General features: G+C 42.9%; 2 protein-coding genes across 3 annotated transcripts; one reads left to right on the plus strand and one right to left on the minus strand.

Moving 5' to 3' along the window:
• Positions 1-486: 486 nt before the first annotated feature.
• On the minus strand, positions 487-1,877 carry LOC100845975 (peroxiredoxin-2E-1, chloroplastic). Its single transcript, XM_003563546.4, has one exon. The coding sequence runs from the start codon at positions 1,750-1,752 to the stop codon at positions 1,060-1,062; it is 693 nt and encodes a 230-aa protein (XP_003563594.1). The 5' UTR covers positions 1,753-1,877; the 3' UTR covers positions 487-1,059.
• Positions 1,878-6,333: 4,456 nt separating this feature from the next.
• On the plus strand, positions 6,334-17,419 carry LOC100846279 (stromal processing peptidase, chloroplastic). 2 transcript variants are annotated; one of them, XM_010229183.3, is made up of 25 exons: positions 6,334-6,586; positions 6,684-6,879; positions 7,627-7,856; positions 8,503-8,701; positions 8,884-8,931; positions 9,015-9,122; positions 9,264-9,452; positions 9,556-9,852; positions 10,189-10,290; positions 10,920-11,054; positions 11,759-11,983; positions 12,100-12,303; positions 12,427-12,597; positions 12,719-12,868; positions 13,273-13,410; positions 13,494-13,721; positions 13,816-13,965; positions 14,218-14,338; positions 14,501-14,618; positions 14,948-15,068; positions 15,151-15,231; positions 15,559-15,660; positions 16,471-16,621; positions 16,769-16,885; positions 16,992-17,419. In XM_010229183.3, exons 1-24 carry the CDS (start codon positions 6,369-6,371, stop codon positions 16,849-16,851), a joined length of 3,765 nt encoding a protein of 1,254 aa, XP_010227485.1. In that variant the 5' UTR covers positions 6,334-6,368; the 3' UTR covers positions 16,852-16,885; positions 16,992-17,419. The 2 variants fall into 2 exon arrangements, with proteins under 2 accessions (XP_010227485.1, XP_010227486.1); XM_010229184.3 differs by having other exon boundaries at positions 6,369-6,586; positions 14,504-14,618.
• Positions 17,420-17,421: the final 2 nt, after the last annotated feature.

A 17,421-nucleotide genomic window follows, 5' to 3' on the forward strand; every position in this document is an offset into this window, starting at 1 on the left:
CAGGATCTAGCGAAATGGTACACTGGACTGGACCAGCTTGACAAACATACCAATAGCTACTAGTAATAGTAAAGCCAAAACATGTCATCTAAAGCCACCATCTTCAGGATCTTCAGCAGTTCAGCTCAGCTTTAGCTGGCGGCCAATCAGTAGTCCAGCAAGAACACTCTCCTCAGATAGGGACTTCCTAAGTATTCCATGAAAGGTTAATTCGATATGCCACTGTAATTGTTGGCTTCTTGCGAGTTGACACTGCAATTCTTATCTTATGGAAGATGCCACTGCAGTGACATATTTCAGCGATCAGCCCATTGTAGTGCTACTTTTCAAATAATCTGCAGATTTGCGAGCATTTTTCGAAAGATAAAAAATTGCGGTGGTGTTTTTCGAATACCTAGAAATTGCAGTGGCATATATCAAATTAAATATTCCGTAAGAACAAAACCGTAGGAGTACATGGTATATAAAAATGAACGCACCATCAAATTAATAAAAAAAAAGGTATGATTGTCCTTGGTTCATATGACGGGTTGAAAACAACCAAAAGATCCTTTGTTCATGCCAAGAGCCCAAGAGGCATATGATCCCTGGCTTGCTGAATCTCCACACGATTCCACAAAATAAAAATTCTGTAGCTTCAGAAATCTATTGACATCAGTCTTTATCAGAAGTTCACAACGTCTTATAGCCCTGGTGCGCATCACAACTTGAACAGAAGTCGACACGCATGTATGATATGATACGATGCAAATACCAAACAGAAAGTGATATGCCACCTTGCAAGCCAAGCCAGGACTCGGCCACGAGATCTTACTGCATAGTAGTAGCTCGCTAGAAACTTCACATCAAGATTCGAGAGGACAGCTCAAAGGTAAGGTAATACGCTGCACTACTCAGTACTCGCCACCAAATCAAGGTGCCATCACGCAGCAGCAACACAGGCCACCGTTGCCGCATCGATTATTCAGGAAAGAAAACCTAAGCAAATATTCAGGAAAAGAGAGGACGAACCAAGCTAAGAAAACCATGGCGACCGGCGAGATCGGAGGAGCCCGCGGTTCAGAGCGCCTTGAGCATGTCCTCGGCGCTGCTGTTGGTGAACGAGCCGCCTTCCTCGAGGTTGAGCACCTTGACGACGCCGTCCTCGGCCAGCAGCGCGTAGCGCCTGGACCGCACGCCGAGCCCCACCGGCTTGTCCGACAGGTCGAGCTCCACGCCCATGGCGCGCGTCAGCTCGCCGTTCCCGTCCGACAGCAGCAGCACCTCGTCACCGACGCCCAGGCTGTCCTTCCACGCGCGCATCACGAACGCGTCGTTGACGGAGACGCAGGCCACGGTGTCCACCCCCTTGGCGCGGAGCTCCCCGGCCTTGGCCACGAACCCCGGGAGGTGCTTCTGGGTGCAGGTGGGGGTGAACGCGCCGGGGACCGCGAACAGGACCACCTTCTTGCCGGCGGTGAGGTCGCTGACGGTCACCGTCTTCAGCTCGCCGTCGGGGGAGTCGAAGTAGGAGAGCGTCGCGTCAGGGAGACGGTCACCGACTGCGATGGTCGCCGCGGCCGTCGTCGGGGACGCGGCCGCCGACAGGGCACGCCGCGGCGCGCGGAGGAGCCCGGCGGCGCGGAGGGGGCCCGCGGATGCGAGGCGGCGGGAGGAGAAGGAGAGGGAGGATGAGTGGGGCGAGAGGAGGAGGCGCTTGACCCCGGCGGCGGCGGCCGTCGCGGAGAGGGTGGCGAGGGTGGAGGTGGCCATGGAGACAAGGCGTTCGAGGAAATGCTCTGTCTGTTGTTGACTTTGGGAAGAGCGAGCGAAATATGGGGATTTTGGGGAGCGTGACCTGCAAAGCGGCGGGATTTGGCCGATGTGCGGGGGTGGGTGGAGTCGTGGAGGAAGGGCACGGGGGCGTGAGGTGTCACGGGCCCTAGAAGCTGCCGGACGTCGTTAGTTGGAAAACGGGGTTGAACCACTGATAGAGAATACGGTGGTTTACCGGTCGATTAAGTATTTATTATGTCAAAAAGCTGTCAAATACGTAATCACTGCCTTCCATACGAAGTAACTTGACGCTATTTAGGCATGGATACATCATATTTGGATAAATTTGAGTCACTTAAATATGAGACGGAGGGAGTAAAATATATCCAACTATTGGTTCTAATATGTTGTCATGTCATCATGTACTCCCTCCATCACATATTAAGTGACTCAAATTTGTCAAATATGAATGTATTTATACACAAAAGCGTCTAGATACATGTAATATTACAGAGGGAGTATAATATTAATAGTTGGCCCACATTCCACTCTCACAACCTGTCTACAAACTCGTCTTGCTACTGGGTATTACTCTTTCCGTCCGGTATTAAGTGTCACACTTTTATCTAAATACAGATGTATCTATACGCGTTTTAGTTGTAGGTACATGCATATTAGACGAAGTTGCGACACTTAATACCGGACGGAGGGAGTAGTTTAACGTCAGCTTATCTTCTCTCTTCCAACTAAATAAAAATAGGGTGTGGCTATTTCTAAGTCGCACGATATTTAAGAAATGAGCCTTAAATATCAATCGACGTTTTCGAACGGTTAAATTAATATCTGAGGGTCATCCACATTTTCTCATATCTCACTTGCTATCGTTGGATTAAAATCCAGTGGCTAACATGTCGATTGATCTCTAACTAAAAAACAGGCGACTGCTCACTAGCAAAACCGATAAAAATATGATATTTTAATTCATATATCCTGCTTACATCAAAACTTTCTCTAAAAAAATGCTAAGAATCTAGGATCACTCAAGCCTAAATGCAATGAAGACGATTGGAATAAACATTTTCTGTTATGAAGAAACAGATATTCACCTCTTGTCTTAGGGCAACTCTAGTGGGTGACCCAAACGGACCACATTTTGCGTCCGATTTGGTCCATTTGGGTCGCGGCAGACAGAAAAAGGCCACAGTCCGGCTTTAGTCCGTTTGGGTCGGACAGTGTGCCCAGCGGGGCGACGCCAAATGGAAATAAAATAAAAGCGATTTGCATTCATAGTAGATAGTTGATACATGCAAATCTAAAACTACTACACAAAATATTGAAAGCTATACTATACTAGGGATCCTAGCGATCCTATTCGGAGTCGGAGTCGATGACCGGCGGCGGCGAGGGAGTCCTGCACTCCGGCGGCGGAGACTGGTCTGCCATCTCCTCGTCTGACGGTTGCTCCTGCCCTGGCCAAGGCGACCAGGGCTCATCCTCCCACACCCAGCCGTCGTCGGTGGCGGCCTCCTCCTACTTCACCTGCAGCCACTGTCGAGACTGGTTCTCGGCAATGCCCATAGTTATGGACAATGAGGATGAAGATCCAAAGCAACTTATTCCTCAGAGCTGAGGTACACCGAGGGTGCAAGTTTCGCCCAGACGGTGCAGGTTCTTCCATGGCGGCGGGAGGGGCGTCTTGGGGGCTCAGATGCAGCGCCAACCCCCAACTCTAGCCATTGGGCGAGCTCATCGAGGTAGGAGTCATCTTGCGCCTTGTGGAGCAACTCCTCCTCCTCCGCCGCCGTCCGTGGCAAGGGCGCCACCTCCACCTTGGAGGCCTCGATGGCGGCCTATAGGGCGCCGTCCTCGTCCTCGTCCTCGTCCTCCTTCATTACGACAACGAGCGGCGCCATGCCAAGGTCGACACCCTCACGCGCGGAGCTCGTGCTTGGACCAGAACCACTGGTCCCAGTACGAGGACTCCGGCTCGTACATATCCATTCGGTGCTCCTACCGCCGCCGCATGATCTCGGCCATGCACGCATGGCCGGTGAGCGGCGCCAGTGGCACCAGAACTCGCTCCGGGCTCAGATGCCACCCGTGAGGGAGGTGGACATCGGGCCAGGGGAGCGGGATGCCGTGCTCCCAGTAGCTAATGTAGCGCCGCCCGAGCTAGGAGCCCGTCGTCGTCGGTGCAATGGTGAACAGAGCGGCCGACACCCCGTGAGATGCTGACTGGAGCGGCCGCGCACCGCGCGCTGCCGGAGGTGCACTCCGGCGCGGCCTCGTCGAGGATGACGCCTTAGCGTCGTTCTTCGTCTTCCTCCACCAGGGCTTGGGCGCCACTAGGGTTTTGGTTACAGTGATGTGGGGAGTAGGAAATGGGGACCGATGGCAATGACGCGGTCCCCGTTTAATATGACCGCAACATGGGCCGTTGGGTGGCTGACGGGTGGGGACAGGGAAGGCCAGTGGGTTTGACCGGGTGGACCAACCGGACCGCGCGTCGGTCCGTTTCGTGTTCATGGAGACACAAACCCGCCGCAAATTTGGGGCCGGAATGCGTCTCGATGGACCAAAATCCGGACCGCGGTGCAAATGGGGTCGCCCTGTTGGACCGCCTATATTTGTCCGTTCCAGCCCGAACGGACCGCGACGGCCCAAATGCGTCGCTCCGCTGGAGTTTCTCTTATATTACATGAAATAAGTAGTCTTACTTCGTACTAATCTACTATAGAATAAACAAACTACTTTAATAGATATCAAAGATACCAATGCATCTACAAGAGTGACACAGATGATGCTTTTTTCTTGGCTTTATCTTTGGTTTCACGCCTCGATGTATTCATTTCACATCATGGGGATGCGCCTGCATAATCTATTACTCTCTCCGTTCAGAAGTAAGTGACGTGGATTAGCATAAGAATCTATACAAATCCAAACCACTTATTTTCGGACGCAGGGATTAAATTTTTTACGCATTTCACCTAATGGGTAATTCTTAGAAAATTTGGACAAACACTTTCTAATTGCGGAGTTTTTATGTTCAAACATTCTTCCTTATTACTTTTGGTATTTTTTATCCTAAAAGGCTACGCTCCAAATCAAACATGATATTTGAATCAAATTCGTTTTTGTTGTTGCTTTTGATTCAATTAGATCTTCAAAAATTGACCCTAGTTGGATTTGTTTTGGCGTCTCCCTAGGTGATAACGGTAGTTGCTTCACGAAGTTCGGGATGTAGATTTGCAAGACATGATAGGGCGGCGCAATGAAACAATGCAGAGCGCTGATAGTGGATGAAGTCAGAGTTTTCCTATGGCTTGTGATGGCGAAGCAATGTTCCCTTGCAATAGGGTGGCGGTGACATGCGTGCATTGCTTTAGACACGATACATTGGCCTTGCTCTAAGGCACCAATGTCTTTCGACACTTCATGGTGGTTCAACCTATGAGAGTTGGATGAGGCACAACCGTTGATGGCACCGATATTAATGGATGGTGCTGGGGAGTGCAACTCCATACCGGCATGTGCTGAGTCTAGTTTGCTTGCGCTATTATATGACGACCAGTGGTTTTTTATGACACCAGCTGGTGTCTCATAATCCTACTTTGTGGTTGTAGGCAAGGGTAGAGCATTGAAATTTTCGAACAAAAGCAAGTAAACAATATTTTCTCATTTTTGAACATAACACATATTATGCCTCGTTAAGATAAAGTTTTGATCTAGAGTTACTCCATTGATACATGATTAGCATGTGCGTTTCAAAATCATAAGAGTTTTGTCTTAAGTCAAATTTTAATTTTATTTGATTTAGAACAGATGTAGAACATTTTGTGATCTGAAACAGAGGAACGTGATACAGACATCAAGTTTACTCACGAGTTAGCAAAATTAGGTTTGAATGCTTCACAGGGTGGTGTGATGAGTGAAGCTGTTCCTCCCTGTGTGGAACGTTTGTTACAGCTTGATTGTAAAAACTGTTTTGATTGAGTAATTTACCACCAGTTCAAAAAAAAACCTCTTGCTCAAGGTCTTCTTTTAATTAGATAACAACATTACTTGGATTATAAAACGAAAGATATGCAGTTTCGTTGCCAAAGATTTGAAAAAAAAAATACCAGACTGCGTGACGCGGGTAAAGAAGTTGGTTTCAAAGATTTTTTATGCAACTTTTAGTTTTCCAAAGTCTTTTGTTGCGTTTTAGTTTTTCGATCAGTGTATTGCTCATTGAATAAATAAAGACTAATCGTTGTTTAAAAAGAAAAAGAAAATATGCAACCACGGGCATGGCATGTAAAAGCGGCGTCTGATTGATTGGCGACTACGTAGAAAAGAACAAATCGCAGGCGACCGCTCGCTCGTCGAGCTTGAAGAAAGTACGGGCGACCACGCCAAACCCCAAAACGAACCACGGGTACGGCAGGAGGATATTTGTGTCTGCGCCTCTCGTAGCCGCGAAAGCCGCCGCCCCGCCGTGCCGGCCCCAACTCCTCTCGATTGGGCCCTATTTTACCGTCACAAAAGCGTTAAAAAAATCCAAGAAAAATAAATAATAGAGAGCAGCGTTCTCTCGCTCTCCTATCCTTCCCCCCCTCGGCCATCCCTCCACCATGGCCTCCTTCCCCTCCCCCTCCGTCGCGGCGGCAGTGGCCGCGCCCCCGCGCCTCGCCCCAGGCCTCTCCCTGTCCGCCGCCGCGGTGCACCAGTCCCTCGCCTTCCGCCCACGCTCCACCCTCGCGCGTCGGTCTTCCATCGCCCTGCGCCCGTCCGCTATCGCCGCGCCGGCCAACCCTCTCCGCTGCACGCACCGCCGCGCCGTCACGCCCAGGTGAGTACCGACGCACTGAGGCAGCAGCTTGTTAGGGTTCGTCGGGTTAAGGCGAATTGGCCGTGGCTGATTCGCGTCGGTGTATGTGTGCCTGTAGGTTGAGGAAGCGGACGCAAGGGCTCGGTGCGGCGTCAGCGTCGGCAGCTGGTATTGTCGGCGAGGAGAGGGACGGGTGCCTCTCGTGCTTCCCGAAGAGCCGGAGAAGGGGGAGGCCGGGGCTCGCGAGGTTCGCTCCGTGCGCGCTCCCGCATACCTCGGGGTTGTCGCTGCACAGCCGGTGGGGCGGGGCTAAGGTTTGTTTCATCTGAATTTATTATGAATTTATAAATTAGGAAGCTGATTTTTTTAAATTGGACTGCACGCGATTACTGCTGGTGCTCGGAAAGGTGCTTGGTTCCTTACTTCTGTTGTTAGGTTTTGCCAGGGTGGCTATTTACTATTTAGCGGCACAAATGATGCAGGGTATATGATCAGTATAATAAATGTGCATTGGCTATCAGTAGAAGTGTAAAACGTTAAGTGCTACTTGCATTTTTTGTTTGATGAAATGTGAAGCTAATAGCTGAGCTTCGAATTTTGATGTTTGTAGGATGTTTTCTACTGCAAATATTGTACCAAGTAGTCTGTGAAAGAGCAGTTCTATGTTGGTATTTGAATATGCAGCAGTCTAAATGTTGAATAAAATTATATTCTGAAATTAGTGGGACGTTTTGTACTGCAAATCATTGTACGAAGCAGCCTTTTGGAAGGATAGTTTCTAATGTCCCATGAGCATCTTGGGTGTGCACTGCAATCTGATAATGTTGGAAGATTTACTTTTCGTGTTTGGAAAATTCTTACTTTGTTTGCTTGGTCTGACATGTTTTCCTATTTACTAGAAGAGTCAATGCTTTAGTTTTGTTGTAAGAAAATACATACAAGTTTTACATAGTATTTCGTATTTACAGGATATAGTGTGATCACATTATCCACACGTTCCCTTGTTCTTATTATAAAACTGATGAGTTGGTTTTCTGACTTAATGATTTGATGATTTTTAGGCCAGGCATAGTCATATATTACATGCTGCTGGACCTGACGAACCACATGTTGCAAGTCCAACATGGTCTGAGGCAGCTCTTGATAAACCTTATCTTGATCATGCGATTAGAAATGAGGAGCTTGAAGATGTCCTGGACACACCTCTTCCTTCCCACCCAAAACTAATTCGTGGTCAACTGAAGAATGGCCTCCGATATCTCATTTTACCAAACAAAGTTCCAGCAGATAGGTGAGGGAACTTCTTTTCACCTCCATTTGTTACACTGTTGGCTGAAGTACTTCCATAATCTTACGTTGTTATAAGAAAATTTTCTGCATGATTTTCTGCTACTAGCTGGATTTTCCAGCAAATTGGGGACTTTAAGTTATGATGTATGACATGGGTAGTACTGCCATGGTCATTTCATTGCAACTAAGTATTTACTGAACCTTTTATATGATTACTACAACCGTAATTTCCCAATGATCTAGATTTGTGGATCTCTTTTTTAATACAATTTCGAATAACCACGGCATTTATTTGGTGAAGCCCTTAAATAGTTGAGCTAGTTTATAGTTTTGATTTGAATTCAGTTCCTGGGCATAAAAATTGTATGCCTTTATATGGATACATCAGTTAAAAATTACGGCTTCCCTCACTCTCTTATACAAATTGAAAGAAAATTGACAAAAGTATAGGTGAATCTGGTAAACAACTAAACTATGACAAATTGTTGCCTTGAGTCCTTGAACATGAAAATTGTTCCTAGTATATGGTTCAGCAGTAAATACTTAATCTAGTGTACACTAAAACTTAAAGTGAAATCTAGACCAAACCTTACTTTGATATACATATCAAATATAAGCGTTATGGTTCTAACTATTTTAGTTTGCAGGTTTGAGGCTCACATGGAAGTTCATGTTGGGTCAATTGACGAGGAAGAGGATGAACAGGGAATTGCACATATGATCGAGCATGTTGCATTTCTTGGGAGTAAAAAGCGTGAGAAACTTTTGGGGACAGGTGCAAGGTCTAATGCATATACAGACTTCCACCATACAGTGTTCCATATCCATTCTCCAACTAAAACAAAGGTCCTTCCTTTTGTAATTTTTCTCAGTGTTCATTTTGGAATTGGAAAATTAACGGCTGATGTTTTGTTCAAGGCCATCTTTGCTTTCCTGGTTGCATATTATCTTTGATAAGGGCTTGCATGAAAATGGATCTGAAATTCTTCTCTAGTTTATCTAGGATCTGACAGTTTTTTATATGGCAGGAATATGGTGAAGCCTTACTCCCTTCTGTTCTCGATGCATTGAATGAGGTAAGATGTCAGTAGTCATTTGACAAATCTCTGGACACTGTTAAATAGAGATATAAACACATTCTTCAATTCATTCCATTCAGATAGCTTTTCATCCAAAGTTCTCTTCATCTCGCGTTGAGAAGGAGAGAAGAGCAATTCTTTCAGAGCTCCAGATGATGAACACAATCGAGTACCGTGTTGATTGCCAGGTAAGTTTTTTTTTTTCATTGTTTATCACTCGAGAAAACTTCTGGGGAGGGATGTAATTTTAACATGCCTGGAACAGAGCTGAATCATTTAACATTTAAGGGCACTTTCTTCATGTACTAATTTTGGTTCTCCTGTTGTAGTTGTTACAACATTTACACTCAGAAAACAAATTGAGCAATAGATTTCCTATTGGACTTGAGGAGCAAATACTTAAGTGGGATCCTGATAAGATCCGAAGATTCCATGAGCGTTGGTATTACCCTGCTAATGCCACTTTGTACCTGGTTGGAGAAATTGATGATATTCCCAGAGCAGTGCGGGAAATAGAGGTAACCAAAAATTATATCTTGCTACTTACTGTTGTAGATAGTTTTGCTGATTCCTCTATAGAATTAAGTAGAAGGCTGTTTTAGCTGACCCATTTCAATGCAGGCTGTGTTTGAACATACACTTCCAGGAAACGAAGCAACCCCTATGTCGAATGCAAGTCCATTTGGTGCCATGGCAAGCCTTTTTGCACCAAAGCTACCAGGTGGCTTGGCTGCAAGCCTAACTGGTGATAGGTCACCTGCCACAGATAAACTAAAACCTGTAAAAAGGGAAAGACAGGCAGTTAGACCTCCTGTCGAGCATAAATGGTCTCTTCCTGACGTAGATCAGGATGCCAAGCCTCCAGCAATTTTTCAACACGAGTTGATTCAGAGTTTCTCTATCAATATGTTCTGTAAGGTAAGATTGCCTGCTAGTTTTTACTCTCCAGTTATGCTTTGGTTCTTTGTGTCTAGTTTACCATCAAGTGTTCCATTAGTAGTTCCTCCTTATGCAATATTCACTAGATTGACAAGCCATATCAGCATTACTGCAGTGCATGCACCACGTGGGTTTTATAGGCCATCTCTTTTTTGGGTAAAGTTTGCTGTCTGATGTTAACAATGGTGTCCTTAATAAGATCCTCTTCAATAGTATTTGAATAGAATGATTTCTTCAACTAGCTTACAGCTTCTCTTAATGAAGTTGATTAACCATGCTGCATATGGCTGACTAGTGCTTCTCATTTTTGTACAGATACCTGTTAACCAAGTTCAGACATACAAAGACCTTCGTAGTGTCCTGATGAAACGGATATTTTTATCTGCCCTGCATTTTCGAATCAATACAAGATACAAGGTTTGTGATCTTTAGCAACATTTGTGAGCTGATGCCTTTTGACACAATTTTGAAATCTCATATAGGTTCTTCCATTTTGCTTATTGTGTCAGAACATGATAACTTCATATCCTTACAGGATCAGATTAGGCCAAGTGCTTTGTACTTTCATATCGCAATTGCATATGCTAACTTCCCATAAATTTTCTGTGCATTTTGATCAGACATATATGTTAGGATCTTTATGACTACCAGTCTACCGCAGCATGTGTTATTACACCCTAAAAGAGGAGAATCATACTCCTTCCGTCCCATATTAAGTGACTCAAATTTGCCCAAATATGGATGTATCTATACCCAAAAAAGGTCTAGATACATGTAATATTTCGTCACTTAATATGCGACGGAGGGAGTACTTGTTTTGGTCTTTGAGCTGATTAGCTACACAGTATGCGTACACCGTATATTGGACTAGAGGTGCGAGTCATTAGAATGTCCAGGTTCTTGCAGTGAGCAATTTACACATTTTAGCTCACCATTATGTACTTTACAAAGAAACAACTACATACTAATTATTTACATGGTTTTAGACTTTAGTTTCTCCAACTGAGTAAACTCTTTTCCTTGCCTTTCACTGTTCTTTTATACAGAGCTCAAATCCTCCCTTTACATCTGTTGAGCTGGATCACAGTGACTCAGGAAGGGAAGGATGCACAGTCACAACTCTAACAGTGACAGCTGAACCTCAAAATTGGAGGAGTGCCATCAAAGTCGCTGTTCATGAGGTTTGTGCTTTTGTGGCTCAGTTATCCTGTATTGTTTTCTTACAAAAATTGCTTTTGCTGGCTGTATTGTATCATTCGAAATATGGAACTATTACTTATATAACATGGACTTTGGACCATCAGTACTATATCTAATTATCTATTGCAATTTGATGATTCCTGTGAAATCTAGTGTTGATTTTGTGTGTACATTAAGAACTATTATCCTTTTTGTCCACACGGAATTAATTAGAAAAAACAGTTGGTGAAGAGAACAACGATGAGGAATTGTATGGGATATTAGAGCAAGATTGCCCTAGCACAAGCTCTTCCCAAGTTAAGCCTAGCCTGGTCTATGACTTGTCTAAGCTCACTAGCTCAGTCTAATATGGTATGATCCAAGCTCATTATAGGCCCAGGCCGGCCCAAATGTGAGCTGGACTCCATTCTTGCCAGTTCAAGTTTGACATTGACCCAATTTAAATCGAGGCCAAGCTTGATTTCTAGCCAACTAAAGAAGTACTAAAACATTGTACGAGTGGGCAATACTTGGTAAACGGTTTCCATTGGTCTGATCAAACTGCACAAAGTTTTCTTGATGTTTATTCAATTTTGGATGCGAGAGAGATATTTGTACTGCACAAGTGCTTTCTAACTTTTTATTTGAGCCATTTTACTGCAAGTATTTCATTCCTGTTTACCAACTTATGCTTGTGATGTTTTAGGTTCGGAGACTCAAAGAGTTTGGTGTTACAATGGGAGAAATGACCCGTTATATGGATGCACTAATAAAAGATAGCGAGCAGCTGGCTATGATGATTGACAGTGTTCCCTCAGTTGACAACTTAGACTTTATTATGGAGAGTGATGCACTTGGCCATACTGTCATGGATCAGTTGCAGGGACATGAAAGTTTGCTTGCGGTTGCCGAAACTGTCACACTTGAAGAGGTACAGCATGATTATTTCTCTTATACATTTCATAGTGGAAATAAATGGCATCAATCCATTTTATCTTCTGCTAGTTTTTAATAATATTATAATTAAACACATTTTACCATATGTAGGTTAACATTGTTGGTGCAGAAGTACTTGAATTTATTTCGGACTTTGGAAAACCCAATGCACCACTTCCTGCTGCTATTGTGGCCTGTGTACCAAAAAAGGTCCATATTGATGGAGTAGGTGAAAGTGATTTTGAGATACATCCAGAAGAAATAATTGAGTCCATGAAGGCAGGGCTTGAGGAACCCATTTACCCGGAGCCTGAGGTATGTTGGTTATCTGTGATCTCTTGCTTGTCATGAAATCAGGCTTAACTAAGTTCATGCCTAAAATGGTTTTTGTGGAAACTGTAACCAGCATGTTGATATTGATTGTTATCCTGGTTTCAGCTTGAGGTGCCAAAGGAGTTGATTACTCAATCACAACTTGAAGACTTGAAAGTGCAACACCAACCATCATTTGTTCCTTTTGGAAATGAGCAGGACATGGTGAAAGTATTTGACAGCGAAACTGGTATAACACAACGCCGTCTTTCTAATGGAATTTCCATCAACTACAAGGTACTTAGTCAACCGGAAATCTCAGAGATACAAGAATCATCTTCACTTTAGTAGCCTGTTCTGTTGTGGTTTAGCTTCTATTTCATGTTCTATACTGAAATGTGATGGCGATTAATGATAGATCACACAAAACGAGGCAAGGGTTGGTGTCATGCGGTTGATAGTAGGTGGTGGGAGAGCCACAGAAGATTCTGAATCTAAGGGATCTGTGATTGTTGGTGTGCGTACTTTGAGTGAAGGTGGCTGTGTTGGTAACTTTTCAAGGGAACAGGTATCGTCTACAAACTATCCACTTCTATATTCCGTGCAAGCTAAAATTTCTAAACTTAACTTTTGACTGCTTATGTATGTATTTATAAACATTTAGACTAATCACTTTTCACAAGATTATCCCATCTATTCTTCCAATATAGGTTTGGCTCGAAATTCTTGCTCCTGCCAATCATATTTCTACGCTTTTAATTTTACGAATACTCTGAAGTTACCTCTGTTTCAGTTTACTGCATACAGTGTACTTATCCTTCCCATTCATTCCCAATAACCTCAGTAGCCATCTATTGTAATCTGCTACTGATGTTTACAGATTCTTTGCCTTTTGTCTAATTAATGCTGGGAATTATTTAACATCATCTTTATGCAATCTGTGTATTCAATGTTTGTGCCTTTTTATTTCAGGTTGAACTTTTCTGTGTGAATAATCTCATAAACTGCTCTCTCGAATCCAATGAGGAGTTCATCTTCATGGAATTTAGGTTTGCTTTAAGGGACAATGGCATGCGTGCTGCTTTCCAGCTCCTCCATATGGTCCTTGAGGTGTGGGTTTTAACTTACAACATAACATATTCACCTGCCTAAGACAAAATTGTCTTGCCCTTACGTAATTCACCGTGTTGCAGCATAATGTGTGGCTAGAAGATGCATTTGATAGAGCAGCTCAGTTATATTTGTCTTACTACCGCTCCATTCCCAAAAGTTTGGAACGTGCTACGGCTCACAAGCTTATGGTAGCCATGTTGAACCATGATGAAAGGTTTGTGGAGCCATCACCACATTCATTGCAGAAGTTAACTCTTCAGTCAGTTAAAGAAGCTGTGATGAGCCAGTTCGTGGGTAGCAACATGGAGGTTTGTTTAGTTTGTTCTTTATGAATACTTTCTCTTCTTGTTCAAGCATTTCTTTTAAATCAATATTATATTTATTGTTGAATGATTTTTTCAGGTCAGCATTGTCGGCGATTTCACTGAAGAAGAGGTAGAATCTTGTGTTCTTGATTATCTTGGGACTGTAGCTCAAAATTCTTCAAGCAAAGAGGAACATATTGAGAAGATCTCCTTCCTGCCATTTCCGTCAGATCTGCATTTCCAGCAAGTATGAAGCATCATGCAGCCTTCATTACCATCTTTTGAATATATATATATATATATATATATATATATATATATTTATGGCTTTTGAGTAAAGTAAAGCATTGCCATTACAAAGCTCACGTCGAAACATTCGTGCAAAACAAAAAAAGACGTGTATATGTATTTTGATACCTTTTGAGATTATATGTATTTTAAATCTCAAAACTCCAATCTTTTGTTGTCCATAATGTATTCATTGTGGTTTCTTTCCTAGGTATACATAAAGGATACAGATGAGAGAGCTTGTGCATATATTGCAGGCCCAGCACCTAATCGATGGGGGTTTGCTACTGAAGGAAAGGACCTCTTTAATGTCATTCAGAGTTCGAGCACAGGTGGTTATTCTGATTTAGTTTGTGCTATGTTCTACATTCTGTCATGAGTTATATGACTGGCTCCATCTCAATCGATATCATATATCTTTAGTTAAGATCTGCTCTTTCCATCTGTTGAAGAATTCCCATTTATTATCTAGTAACGGCCTTGTACTATCGCAGCAGAAGTCTCTGAACCAGCAAACTCAGATCTAACGGGGAAGACTCATATTAATGTTCGCAACCATCCTCTTTTCTTTGGCATTTCTTTGAGTTTGCTGGCTGAAATTATTAATTCGAGGTAAAACATTTCTTTACATTACTCTTTCTTTGGTACATTATTGTCAAGCTGTTTCATACAAAGTACACGGGAGCATGCTGCAGAGTACAGGCGCGCTATGCCAGCTTTAAATAGCTGGGTTATGCAGTGATTTACTTCTGTTAAAATCTTGATGCTGCCCTATGTATTCACTTTTCATTACTAAGAAGATACTTGGTTACACATCTTATTAATTTCCCTGCTTCATTATTCTTGGCCAGAAAAATAATCATGATTTTCACAGCAGTGTATAATTGTGTTGGACATTACCTCAAGGAACTAACATGATAAGATGCACTTTTCCCATTCAGGCTATTTACAACAGTTCGAGATTCCATGGGATTGACCTATGATGTTTCTTTTGAATTAAATCTTTTTGACAAATTGGATCTTGGTTGGTATGTGATCGCTGTAACTTCAACTCCAAGCAAGGTATTCTTAACTTGTGATCTTGAGCTTGTTGTTCTATGTTCTTTTGCTGCTAATATCCATATTTTGCAATCTCTGGTGCCAGGTCCATAAAGCTGTTGATGCATGCAAAGGTGTTCTCAGAGGTCTACATAGTAACAAAATTGTTGAAAGGGAGCTGGACCGGGTTAGTCAAACTGTTGTAATATTTTTATTATGTGCTTAATGGTAACATATATCAGCCAGTATGTGGATTGTTTCTGCTGCCATTCTTACTAATCATGGCTATGTTTTTTATTGGGTATATTTGTTCAACAAAAGCTGCATTTGTTCGTGCACTTAAAGTTAAATATACATCTTTAAAAAAAATATCCTTGTCAATTGTATATTAAGCTCAAAGCTTTCAACATAACTTTACAGTTCTATTTTATTGCCCTTGAATATGATTACATTATGCAGCAAGCACCATTGTATTCTGCTTGTTAATATGATCTACAATCTTCCTGTGTTTCAGGCAAAGAGGACCCTGCTGATGAAACATGAGGCTGAGACAAAGACAAATGCCTATTGGCTTGGTTTGCTAGCCCATCTGCAGTCTTCATCCGTGCCAAGAAAGGTAAACTCTATATATGATGTTTTACTAGTGCACATTGTATAGAAAAATGGAAACAAAAATAGATTGACCCTCCATTCCAACCCCTGGTTGCATGGGCACTTCTGTTGCCTTGTGCTTGCCCTACTTTACTGTGAACTCTCCCTAGCCACTCTGAATAGATTTTCTTCACACCAGCTTTCTAGACTAACTTATGAAAGCCTGCTAACCCAGGACCCATCTCTGTGACAGATATGACCATGTATTTCCGTGTTGAGAAGTTTGTTGATATATCAAATATTTCCAGGGTTGCCATTTGGGTAGAAGGGGACAAATGAAATGTATATTCTATGTATATTCCACCAGGCTGCAATTAGAAGTCCATGATTTGGTTGACACTTGACATCTGGTACCCACGTACTGTTTGGTGGACCCGTGCATGTAGAGCATCAGGTGTCAAGCAATTTTACTGAATTAAGTGTAAATCTTCTGATTTTCTGAATTTGCACACAAACTTCGGGAGGGCTTCAAATGAATGGAAACAATGAATACATATGAAAAAACTGTTGAGATGGCCAGGAACCTGGCTAAATTTGGGTTATAGTGCTTTTCTTGACCCCAGTCCGTGTATCTGCTAGTGTATGATCACGTTTCAAGTCTGCATAAATTTTATTTTCCTATTATATATACTATTACTTGCTGGAACTCTATCCATATCTTATCCTCCATTTGATATTTTGTATTATTAATTTGCAGACTTGATTTATTTCATCTTCTGTTGTTGTATGATGTATCACTGTCTTACGGTGGTTCATTTATTCCAATCAAATGCAGGATATATCCTGTATCAAGGAATTGACTACATTGTATGAAAGTGCCACGATTGAGGACCTGTATCTTGCATATGAGCACTTGAAAGTTGATGATTCTTCTTTATTTGCTTGCATTGGGATTGCTGGTGCCGAATCTGGTGAAGACATGAATGGTATGTCATAAAAACTTTTTAAGTTTTCCTGGTGATATGGTTACCAAGATATCTGAGTCTTTTTGAAACTTGAGCAGGATTACTACATATAAGTGGAAGTTAGCAGTATCGCAGTATTTAATGTTTATTTATTTGTCACGTAAGCAGATGATGAGCCTGATGTGGGGCTTCCTGGTATGGTTCCCATGGGAGGCCGGGGTCTATCAACCATGACCAGACCAACCACATGATTTCTACACCTTATCACGCCCCAACTTTCTCAAGGTGCGTTGCATTTTTTTTAAGCCAAGTGTGCCATATTCAGAGCTCTCTGCACTCCTTAACCAAACCTGCAAACTTGGTTTTAAATTTGAATTGGCCCCACCTACAGGTATCAACCTAGCTCCTGAAGAGAGGAGTTGTGTGACCCCATGGACACTACATGATGACAGCTGTTTGCTAGAACGTATGTCTAGGACTCTCGACCAATTGATACATTGGATCCGCTGATTGTTATTCTGTGTACATTGCAACACAATGCTCGGTGGTTGCATTTCCTTGGAGACGTACTTATGTCGGCAGGTCTTGGAAACCCTTCCTTGGAAGGTCATGGTTCACATGTATAGTAAATAACGGTTGATTCTTACACATTCTGAGTTGTTGTAACTAGGATTCTTCAGGTCATTGGAGAAAATAGAATGTCAGTAGTATCACTGATAAGTTACTGTGCAACGGCGGAATAGCATAGGGCTTGTTCTCATATTGTAAACCTTGAGTTATTTATAATGAAATAGATGAACAATTTTGTTGAGAATTGTCTA

The sequence above is a fragment of the Brachypodium distachyon genome, chromosome 1 (genome assembly GCF_000005505.3).
Source record: "Brachypodium distachyon strain Bd21 chromosome 1, Brachypodium_distachyon_v3.0, whole genome shotgun sequence".
NCBI lineage: Eukaryota > Viridiplantae > Streptophyta > Magnoliopsida > Poales > Poaceae > Brachypodium > Brachypodium distachyon.

Coding starts and splice junctions, on each gene's coding strand:
- LOC100845975 (XM_003563546.4), bottom strand. CDS start 1,752: ATGGCCACCTCCACCCTCGCCACCCTCTCCGCGACGGCCGCCGCCGCC.
- LOC100846279 (XM_010229183.3), top strand. CDS start 6,369: ATGGCCTCCTTCCCCTCCCCCTCCGTCGCGGCGGCAGTGGCCGCGCCC. Junction 9,853..10,188: donor CTATCAATATGTTCTGTAAG/GTAAGATTGCCT, acceptor ATTTTTGTACAG/ATACCTGTTAACCAAGTTCA. Junction 16,622..16,768: donor ATCTGGTGAAGACATGAATG/GTATGTCATAAA, acceptor TCACGTAAGCAG/ATGATGAGCCTGATGTGGGG.